This window comes from Crocuta crocuta, unplaced genomic scaffold, assembly GCF_008692635.1.
Source record: "Crocuta crocuta isolate KB4526 unplaced genomic scaffold, BGI_CrCroc_1.0 scaffold267, whole genome shotgun sequence".
NCBI classification, from domain to species: domain Eukaryota; kingdom Metazoa; phylum Chordata; class Mammalia; order Carnivora; family Hyaenidae; genus Crocuta; species Crocuta crocuta.
Window position 1 is genome coordinate 1,584,645 of NW_027531899.1, and position 11,046 is coordinate 1,595,690.

Here is an 11,046-nt window from a genome sequence, read left to right on the forward strand (position 1 = left end):
GGGGCCTGGTCACCCCACCCCCACCCCTTCCAGGACTCAGATTCAGACACTGAGGGAGGAGCGACTGGCGGAGAAGCAGAGAGTGAGTATCTTCCCTGGGAATGGGGTCCTGGGGGAGCCGCTTAAGGCAGGATCCAGTTGCTGCCCTCACCTCCGCCGAAGGTGCCATTCAAAGGACGTAATAATGGGTGCAGAGCCAGCACCTGAGGTCCCTGGCTGTGGGAGGGTAGGGGATCCCCGGTGGGGGGGGGGGGCTGAGCATCCTGACTGAACGCCCACCCTGCACCTCTCTTTCTCTCTCTGCTTTTTTGGCCAGTGGACTTCCTGCGGAATTTCTTCTCCCAGACGCTGGGCCTGGGCACCCAGAAGGAGCGTCTGCTGGACGAGCTGACCCTGGAAGGGGTGACCCGCTACATGCAGAGCGAGCGCTGTAAGACCCGGGCCTGCTGGGCGCCCTGACTTCTCAGCCCCAGCCACTCGACCCCTTCACGCCTCTTGTTTGCAAGGAACAAGATACCCAACTCAAACTGGCTTGCCCCAAAAGAGGAGTGCAGCCCCTCTAACTAAAAGCCAGCACTGAGAGTGGCTGGATTCGTTCCCAGGCTCGCATGTTGTCCAAAACCTGACCGCCCTGGGGCGCTGTTTTTCCGTTCAAGGTCAGAGGGCGGCTCCTGGCAGGCCTGAAGGCCAGGGCTAGCCCCTCCCCCCAAGAGTGCACCTTTCCTCCTGGGGTTCAAGCAAAAGAGCAGAGATTGGCTCCAGTCGGGCCAGGTCGGGTGACACCTCCTACCCCCTGGCCGGACCTGGGCCACACCTCCATCGCTGATTGGCCTGGCCCTGGGTGAAGATGATGCCTATAGGAATTACCTGGTAGGGTCCTTGGGGTGCCCTGAATTGATAGACATGGAACTGCCTGGCCAAGGGCCTGGCACAGAGCAAGATCCGCGGACCCTATGACAATTATTACAGGAAGCGTGTTTTGGGGGGGGTATGTGGGTGCCTCTCTACTAGGTCACCATGTCATTTCTATTTCTCACTGCGGATTGAGGTCACCAGAGTCTGAGAAACCAGGCCCTCAACGAAAACAATGGACCCTTTGAGGGTCCTGAACAGCCTTTTGTTGAGGACGTCTTCGCCGTCTTCTCCCTCTTCCCCATCCTCCGCTGCTGCCAGCGCCCTGCTCAGGCGCCCAGGCTTTCTGCCCTGAGCCCCCCTCTCCCAGGGCAGGCCGGGCAGCCGTCTGCACCCAATTCCTGGCCTGGGTGCCCCCCGAAGAGAACACAGGCAATGGCCACAAAGCTTTTGTTCCTTGCTTCCTCATGCGCTTGGGTGTTAGGACAGCGGCTCATGAGGCTGCCTGTGAGGGGGCAGAGTAAAGGGCAGCAGTTAACTGAGCCCTCACCGTTTGCCAGCAACCGGGCTAAGCACTTGATAGGCGCCCTGTCATTTGGTCTTCCCGTTGTACCTGTGAATGTCAGCATGAGGGTGATCTGGACAGAGGAGGAAGCAGAGGCACAGAGAGGCTGTGACTTGGTGCAGGGTCACACAGCTTGCAAGAGGTCAAGTCAGGACTTGACCCCAGGCCCCCTGAATCCAGACCACGTGCTCCCTCCTGTGTGGCCCCAGCTGGGGCCTGGCCCAGGGGCATCCCCGAGCCGAAGCTGAGGGCATCGTCCCCCTTGCTGTCCTGTGCACAGGACATGCCAGAGGTACCCTGTCCAGGGGCCTCCCACTTGTGTCTGTCTGTCAGCTGATGGGCAGACGCCAGGGTGCCGTGTGCCAGGGCTGTCCGCAGGCCAGCAGCTGACGGGGCAATGGGGCTATTTCTGCACAGCCCCGGGCACTTGTGAAACAATTCAACTCTTACCACGTCTTCCCATTTTCTTTTCTTTTGTTTTTCTTATTTTTAAAGTTTATTTATTTTGAGAGGGGGAGGAGCAGAGAGAGAATGAGAGAGAGAGAGAAAGAGACGGAATACCAAGCAGGCTCCACGCTGTCAGCACAGAGCCCAATAAGGGACATGATCTCACGAACCGTGGAAATCAAGAGTCAGGCACTCAACCGACTGAGCCACCCAGGCGCCCATCTCCATCTTCTTTTCAGACAGCCGGGAAAAAAATGGGGGAACAAAGGACTTACACGTGTACAAATCCTGGGTCTCAAGAAGTACAATTGACTCAAAGAATAATAGCAAACACATTTGTAGTGTTTGCTCGGTGCCGGGCACTGATCTAAGCTTTACATGAATGAATTCGTTCTCTGGATGGCCCCATGAAGTCAGTACTGTAAGTACGGATGCCCATTTTACAGAGCAGGAAGCTGAAGCCCAGAAGGGAGGTCTGAACTAAGACACCTCCCCCTCACTGGCGAGGAGGAGAGCCAGGATTTGAAGCTCTTATCTCCCTGCTTTTCACTGGATGCGGGCCAAGAGTGGCAAAGCTTTGGCCTTCACCAGAAAATCATCAGCCTGATGTTTGGTTGACGACAGAGGAAAGGAATATGCTGCAAGAATGTATATGATATGCTAGAAATAGATGTCATTCAAGACTGTGTCCAAACGGTGAGGCCTGGGGGCGCCTGGGTAGCTCAGTCAGTTAAAGGTCCATCCTCAGCTCAGGTCATGATCTCACGGTTCGTGAGTTCGAGCCCCGCATCGGGCTTTGTGCTGACAGCTCAGAAACGAGCCTGCTTCGGATTCTGGGTCTCCCTCATTCTCTGCCTCTGTTCTGCTCACACTGTGTGTGTCTCTCTCTGCCTCTCCCCTGTTTGTGTTCTCTCTTTCTCAAAAATNGGTTAAAGGTCCATCCTCAGCTCAGGTCATGATCTCACAGTTCGTGAGTTCGAGCCCCGCATCGGGCTTTGTGCTGACAGCTCAGAAACGAGCCTGCTTCGGATTCTGGGTCTCCCTCATTCTCTGCCTCTGTTCTGCTCACACTGTGTGTGTCTCTCTCTGCCTCTCCCCTGTTTGTGTTCTCTCTTTCTCAAAAATCAATAAAGAGTTAAGGGAGGAAAAAAGTGAAGAGTGGCCAGAGATTTTTACAATAACCTGTAGCTCTTCCAGAAGACACCTGTGGCCCCCAGCCTTCTCACTAAGATCTGCACTTTCTCTAGAACTAGTCAGGAGGAGAAACTTCCCTCCACGTGCCCTTTTCTCGAATCTAAGTTGGCATAATTTCAAACTATAGATTCCTTGTCCCCATCCTGGCTTTGCAACCCGTTGACTGTGTGACCCTTCCTCTCCCTGAGCCTTGGTTTCCTCGTCTGTGAAATGGGGGTGTTAACTCCACCCACCTTGAGATGTTCGGGAAGACCATTCATGCATTTGAAATGTCTGCCCCAGGGCCTGGCCCTGAGCCAACAGTCTGGGGGGCTGTGATGTTCTTTTGGGGCCGAGCCCACTGTCACCTGATGCCTCAATTCCTCTCCTCCAGGTCGCAGGGTGATCTGTTTGGTGGGAGCTGGGATCTCCACATGTAAGTGCCTCCTCTCCCCCAGTAGCCATCGTCACATTGGGGGACCCCCTTTCAGAGGCTGGGGGGAGCCACTTCTGGGCCCTTGATGGGGGAGGAAGGATGGGGTATAGATGGGGCCCAGGTCCCTGACCCGTGCTCCCTGCCCCTCCTCCCCCAGCTGCGGGCATCCCTGACTTCCGCTCCCCATCCACGGGCCTCTACGCCAACCTAGAGAAATACCATCTTCCCTACCCGGAAGCCATCTTTGAGATTGGCTACTTCAAGGTTTGTACTCCCCAGGGGGGAGTGTCCGTAACGGTGGGGGGATGGGATCGCCCGACTGCAGGTCTCAGCTCACCATCGGGATGCCGGTTCTGTCTCCCACAGAAACATCCAGAGCCCTTCTTTGCTCTCGCCAAGGAACTCTATCCTGGGCAGTTCAAGGTGAGCTCTCTTTTCTCTGGTGGACAGGAAACTCGGGGCGGGTGGGGGCATGGAAAAGCTTCTTCCTCTGGGGCCTTTCAGACAAATGCCGCATGGGCCCAGGGCTGCCTGGGTCCAACCCCTGGTCCCTCATTTTCTGCCATTGAAGAAAATGAGCCTTGAGCCTCAGTTTTGTTATCTGTAAGATGAAGCTGATGATAGCCTATGGGACTTCTTGGAAGGCCTCCCTGAGTTAACAGTCCATGTAAGACCCCAGACGGGAGCCAGGCTGCTTTTGGGCAGACCCCAGCTCTGCACCTGTGTGATTTTGTAAACCAGTTCACCTCCTGTGCCTCAGTTTCCTCATCCGTGAAATGGGGCTAGCGCCACCCAACCCCCGCCCCAGACCGATGTGTGATGATTCCGTGAGGCAGAACAGCCAGGGCGCCTAGAAAAGTGCCTGGCTCACTGCGACCCGCAGCCAACGTGCTCTGTCATTATCACAATGTTGGGATTGCTCCCCTCCAGCCCACCGTCTGCCACTACTTCATCCGCCTGCTGAAGGAGAAAGGGCTGCTGCTGCGCTGCTACACGCAGGTAGGGGCCGCGGGGGGCAACCCCGGGCAGAGGGCAGAGGGGGACCTGCCGGGGGTGTCCTCAGCCTCGGGCCCGGCCCAGTTCCTTGCCACGTGACCCGCAGTGAGACCCCTCCCCCCTCTCAGCCTCAGTCTCCCCTTCTGTAAAGCAGAGGCCAGAACGGTTTGGCCCTTGGCCCTTCGGGTCCCTGGTGGCTCGGCAGCGAGCTCCTCTGGGAGCCATCCTGTGCATGGCGACAAAGGACCTCACACCTGAGGGGCCGCTCCAGGCACTGTGGATTTCACATTTGGTTAGGAGTTTCTGTACATGGCCACAGAGTGACTCGATCTAACCAAATCGGTACATTTTGACCATTTGCCAGCTGCTGAGCACGGAGCCTAAAGGAAGGGGGGGCTTTAAATAGTGTGCCCTGAGGCGGGGTAGTGCGGGGGCCATGGCTCCTGCGTGGCAGGTGCTTAGCCGAGGCCTGGCCCTGGGGTTCCCTGGCAAGGACAGCTCCCATAGTTGGCTTCTAGATGAGTCAGCAAGGTGCTTCTGGGGTCTCACACCCCTAGCGGTAAAAACTGCGCCTCTACCTTTGTTTTATGAGTTTGTGTTTTATGAACGCGTGTGAATACGCATTGGAGTGACGTAGCGCAGGGCGCCTGGGTGGCTCAGTGGTTAAGCATCAGACTTCGGCTTAGGGCGTGATCTCCCGGTTCGTGGGTTGGAGCCCCGTGTGGGGCTCTGTGCCGGAGCCTGCTTCGGATTCTGTGTCTCCCTTTCTCCCTGTCCCTCCTGTGTCTGCTTTCACTCGGTCTCTATCTCTCTTTCTCAAAAATAAATAAACAGTAAAAAAAAAACTGAAAAGAAATTACGTGATGAACAGGAAGAGTGATATCACACTCTACGTGAGACTCAAAAACCCAAACCCAAAATTAGAAGAGAGAGAGAATACTTGAGCGTAAACAGGTGTCCTAACTCTCTCTTCCTGCATCTGCAGCCCACGAGGCTGCCACGGNGATGGGGTCAGGCGCTCCTGCCTAGCTGGCTCGGGCCGGTGGTGGCAGCTGGGGAAGGGACAGCTGCCTCCTTCCAGGAGGACACCCCGTCCCCCGGCTCAGGAAAAACCCCACCTTTCTTCCCAGAGTCAGTTTCATCCACGGGACGTGGCTCAGACAGGCTACAAACCGCTTGCTTGAAACCCAGTGCCTTCCAGGCATGACTTCCTGAAATTTCCATCACAGCCCTGGTCATCTTCCGTCAGGGGTGTTTACTGAGCGCAGGCCTGGTGCCAGGCCCTGCTGGCAGCGACGTCCCCGCCCCCCTAGGGCCACTAGTCTCCTGCAGGGACAGAGACATACTGGGCAAGATGGATAAGGACAGCTTGTCAACAAGATGTCAGGGAAGACCTCACTGAGAAGGGGACTTTTAGACAAAGACCTGGAGCCGGGGGAAGGGGGGATGATCTTGGGGGGGAGTGTGTTCCAGGCAAAGGGGACAGCCAGGGCAAAGGTCCTGAGGTGAGAGCGTATTTGGCGTGTTCGAGAAGCTGGATCTGAGTGAGCAGAGAGAATGGCAGTAGAGAATGGAGGAGACGAGCTCAGGGAGGTGACGGGCAGATCGCGGGGTGGGGGTGGGTTCTTGGGGCCACAGGAAGGGCTTTGTCCTTTAGGCCGCCACTGAGTAGGACGGTGCTGCAGGGGAGGGGATGTGACCTGACCCAGGTGTCCCTCTGGCTGCGGAGGGGACAGAGCGAGGAGGAGGCCAGGAGGAGGCCGCTGTGACAGTCCCAGCAGGAGAAGGGGCCAATGAGGGGAGAAGTGTTTCTCCAAAACAGATTGGTTTTGAAGGTGGAGCCTGGTTGTGTGCGCAGCGGAGCCCCCCTAGCCCCTCCCTCAGGAGCAAGCGGGCTCTGGTACTTGGAAGCCGCATAAATCCCTGCTGGGTTGGGGGGGGTGGGGAGGGGGGAGGCGCAGGCAGTGCTCGCCTACTTCCCACGCTCTGTGTGCGATTCCACTGCACCTGCGGCCCTAGAACGCCGGTGACCGAAAACAGATAAACGTGGAAAAACACGTTCCACTCTCATCTGTCAAGAAACTTTTTTTTCACACTTGCCACCCTCTCCATCAACCTCGGCCACTTTTTGAGTCACTGACCCCGTTTTCTGGAACACATTGCCTTCACTGCTTTCTGAATTGCGATGAGACAGCACTTTTGGAGCTCCGTGGGATGCTATTTTTATCTCAAGATACAAGTATCCGTTCGTGAGAACGCGCCCTGTTCGCTCAAGCCACCGTGAGGCCGCAGCAAAGCGGCTTCGGGTTCCTTTCAAATGCGTCCAGGCCATTTACACTGCACACATTTACACTGCACATAGGGCTGGGACTTGGCGTGTTTTCATTTCCTGTGTGGAAGACTCTTCCGTATCCACCTCTTTGTTTCTTTCTTTTCTTTCTTTCTTTTTTCTTTCCTTTCTTTCTATTTTATTTTTAAGGAATCTCTACACCCAGCATGAGAACTCGAACTCACAACCCCGAGATCAAGAGTTGCACGCTACCCCAGCTGAGCCAGCCAGGCGCCACCGCCCCCTCCCCCCTCCCATCTTTCAAAGCTGCCATTTCCATCATGTCCAGCAGGGGGACGTGGTGTTTTGAAACAAGAAGGGAGCCAAGGTTTAAAAAGCAAGAGATTTCAGATGCAAATCCAGACTTCAGGGGCGCTTGGGTGGCTCAGTCGGTGGCTTGAGCATCCAGCTTCGGCTCCGGTCATGATCTCTCTGGTTTGTGGGTTCGAGCCCCGCATCAGGCTCTGTGCTGACAGCTCGGAACCTGGAGGCGGCTTCGGGTTCTGACTTTCCCTCTCTTTGTCCCTCCTCCGCTCGTACTCTGTCACTCTCTTTCTCAAAAATAAAAAATGTTTAAAAAAAAAAAAAAGGAAAAGAAATGAAAAGCCAGACTTGAGGCTCATCTTGAAACTTGAGAAGAGCCGGCTGTCCCCTGGGTGGCTTTCCCAGGGGGAGCTCTTGGCTGGAGCTGAGTGGCCACTGCCCACCGTTACCCCTGTCCTCACTGTGCTCTGCTTCTTGCTTCACACCCAGGCCACATGTCGCATGCTGTATACCATCATGCTGTCATCATTAATCGCTGCTAATCCTTGAGGGGAGGGCTTCCTGGGGCCGTACCCCCCAGCCTCCTGCTTCCCTCCCTCGCGACCCCTGCTGTTGCTGATTTCTCCTATCACCTTTAAAAATATTCTATATGTGGGACTCCGGGGGGGGCTCAGTTGGTTGAGCATCTGACTCTGGATTTCGACTCAGGTCACGATCTCACAGTTCATGAGTTCGAGCCCCACGTCGGGCTCTGTACTGACAGTGTGGGGCCTGCTTGGGATTCTCTCTCTCTCTCTCTCTCTCTCTCTCTCTCTCCCCCCCCTCTTTACCCCCCCCCCGCTCCCTCTCTCTCAAANCTCTCTCTCTCTCTCTCTCCCCCCCCTCTTTACCCCTCCCCTGCTCCCTCTCTCTCAAAATAAATGAATGAACTTAAAAAAAAATTCCATACGAAGGTCAAACAAACAGGCACATGTTCCCACAGCCTTTGTTCCTCTGTGCCTTTTAACATCTTGGAGAGATTATTTCAATATCAGTGCATACAGGTCAGCCTCAGTCTTTTCTTGTTTGTGGTTTCTCTCTCACAAGTGGCCTCAGAGAATAACAGAGGCATTTAAGTAGTTCTTTTACGTGCCCGTTATTTATTTGCGCGCACGCTGCTGGCGCGCGTGTGAGCGAGGCAGTAGACTGAGTCAAGTAACAAAGGCAGAAACTAACGCAGGGGGAGGGGCAAGGCCGCCAAGCGAGCGTCTGGGAACAGTGGCTCTTGTCTGCGCATTTGGGGAACAGGCTGATTGCTGGCAGGGAGCAGGGAGCGCGGCTGGGGCCGTCTGCCCTTGAAAGAGAATCCTCTGGGTTGTTCACAGCATCTCAGCTGTAGGCCGCACGTGACCGGCCGTCTCTGTGTGGCAGCGGCTGGTGTGCTCTGTCAGCACCTGCCTCTACAGCATTTCTCGCGGGCAAACAAAAGCTGCTCCCAAGGGGCTGCGTGCTTTAAGCAAAATGAGAGCACACGTGTCTATGTGGAAGAGAAGAATAGCTAGCGGAAAAGACCTGAGTCTTAAAAGAACACAAGTTAATGTGCCATCTCTGAAACAGCCCCCCCCACATAAGAAACCTGACTGCTAAGTAGGAAAATAGGGATGGAGAAAACCAAATAAACCCTCCTGATTCCTTTATTTATGTTAATGCTTGGCCAGGGCTGCCACATACAGCTGTGCAGGTTGGGCACTGCACAAGGATGCCACATCTGAGGGGGCTGTATTTACCACGGAGGCATTGTAGGTTTGTATGTTAATTTTGACACATTTCTGGCAGGCGGCACTAACCAAACAACTTTTCTGAGAAATGCTAAGGTGTCTGAATGTGCAGGAAAACTCCATATGGGCTGACGGTGGCAGTGGACCTGGGCTCACAGACACAAGTTTGGGCCCCACCTTGAATCATCTGGCGCTTCCACACGGTCGGGGGCCACTATCGGGGTGGAGAGAGCAGTTTATAGGCACACCCCGCCCCGTGCTTGCTTTTCTTGGCAACTCCCTGCGCCGCTGCCCGGACGGGTGTGCCGCACCGCTGAGCCTCTTCCCCGCCCCCCCAGAACATCGACACCCTGGAGCGAGTGGCGGGGCTGGAGCCCGAGGACCTGGTGGAGGCCCACGGCACCTTCTATACGTCCCACTGCACCAGCGCCCTCTGCCGACGGGAGTACACGCTCAGCTGGATGAAAGGTGAGGCGCAGGAGGCTGTCCCCAAGGGCAGGGCCCCCACGCCGTGGACACCCATTCTGTCCTGCTCAGTAGATGATGGCAGCACCCCAAGATTGGAGGGGGCAGCGGGGTTTCATTGCTGCCAACACCGCCTCACAAGCAGGTTATGACGGAAGCAAGCTCCAGACCAAATTCGGTCCCATGGCCGCCTCAGGCTGTTCTCTGAGGTCACGACACCCTAGCTCTTTGCCCTTTGAGGGGCTCCCTTCTTACCTTACACGAGGGGCCCATGATGGCAAACTCAACGACCTTCTGAAAAGAGCAGAACTATCTGACAGAACTTTCGGAGAGGAGGGAAATATTCCCTGTCTGCACTATCCAGTATGGCAGCCAACGCTCAGGTGGTCGTTGAGCACTTGAAAATGTGACCGATGAATGGAATTTGTCGTTTTGGGGTCATTTTTATGAGTGTAAATGTTGAAAGCCATGACCATGGCCGCCTTATCCGACAGCACTGTTCTAGAGGCACGGGATCCAATAACCCATTAGTCTGGGTCAGGCAAGCGGATCCCATGGGGTGCCGGGCGTGGCCAAGGACGCAGACTGGGGGGCCGTCCCTAGGGACAGGCTATAGGGCTTGCTGAAGTCAGAGTCCCTGTTCACGGAAGGGCAAAGTGTCAAAAAAAAAAAAAAAGGGCAAAAAATTCAGCCGGCCCACGTTTCTTGAATGCCAGCGAGAGCCTTTGCCTGACACCCATTGTGCAGCTAAGAAGCCACACATTTCCCCCATGGAAAGCCATCTCTGACGCTCTTTATGCTGATCTCACAAAGCCCCTGGTGTCCGCGTGAGAAGCGACAGCTGCATATTTGCTGTGGGGCCCCCGGAGCACGAAATGCCAGCTGACCGCCCCTGGGGCCAGGAGTCTTGAATAGCCCCCGTGCGCGCAGCTGGGGGCAGGGTACGGAGGCACACGACCCCCTTCCGCCTCGACGCCAGCAGTAGCCCCCGCAGCCGCCCCCCCCCCAGAACTTCACGCTGTCACCTCCGACGTTCCTAAGAAAAAACGGTGCTCTGTCAATATTCGTCGAAGGAACGAAGAGTTGAACAAATCAGCTAGGGTTCTGGGACTTGCAAGCGACAGAGTGCGTTCAAGCTTCCTTAATCGATAAGCAGTAGGGAGCGTGATGGTTATAAGGCTGGGGGGAGGGGGGTGTCCCCATCCCACGGTCATGGACACACTAGGCCTCTCGCCCAGGATAAACTAGGGCTCCCCTCAAAGCCGCGCTCGGAGAGCTTTATTGTCCAGGTGGGGGTGGCGGGATCGTGTGGCATCTGAGGGGCAGCGTCTGCGCGTTCACCGTTCTGGTGTTAATTCTTTAATTCCGGAGCCACCCCGGAATCCTGGGGGGCGGGGCAGGTGGGGGCAGCTCCCTAAGCAGGNGCCCTGGGGACAGCCTCCTGCTCCCGCCCCTTCCCTCCCTCCCTCTTCCTCTCTCCCCCTTTCTGTCTCTCTCTCTGTCCCTGTCTCTGCCTCCCGTTTCACCTTCCCTTTCCGTCTCTGTTTCTGTCTCTGTGTCTGTGTCCATCCAACTCTGCCTCAGACATCGTGTTCTTCGGTGAGAACCTCCCGGCAAGGTTCTTCTCCTGCATGCAGTCAGTAAGTGCCCCCCCACGCCCCGCCCCTCCCTCCCCTGCATGCAGTCAGTAAGTGCCCCCCCACGCCCCGCCCCTCCCTCCCCTGCATGCAGTCAGTAAGTGCCCCCCCACGCCCCGCCCCTC

At 56.1% G+C, this 11,046-nt stretch overlaps 1 protein-coding gene across 1 annotated transcript in view; it reads left to right on the top strand.

Annotated features, from left to right (window-relative positions):
• Positions 1–11,046, top strand: part of SIRT2 (sirtuin 2) — a 16,992-nt gene that overhangs the window by 3,997 nt on the left and 1,949 nt on the right. Inside the window, exons 3-11 of the mRNA XM_077773924.1 lie at positions 34–82; positions 317–430; positions 3,432–3,473; positions 3,631–3,737; positions 3,840–3,896; positions 4,404–4,472; positions 9,158–9,287; positions 9,917–9,934; positions 10,830–10,924. Of these exons, the coding sequence (XP_077630050.1) occupies positions 34–82; positions 317–430; positions 3,432–3,473; positions 3,631–3,737; positions 3,840–3,896; positions 4,404–4,472; positions 9,158–9,287; positions 9,917–9,934; positions 10,830–10,924 (681 nt within the window). The remainder of the gene's footprint in view (positions 1–33; positions 83–316; positions 431–3,431; positions 3,474–3,630; positions 3,738–3,839; positions 3,897–4,403; positions 4,473–9,157; positions 9,288–9,916; positions 9,935–10,829; positions 10,925–11,046) is intronic.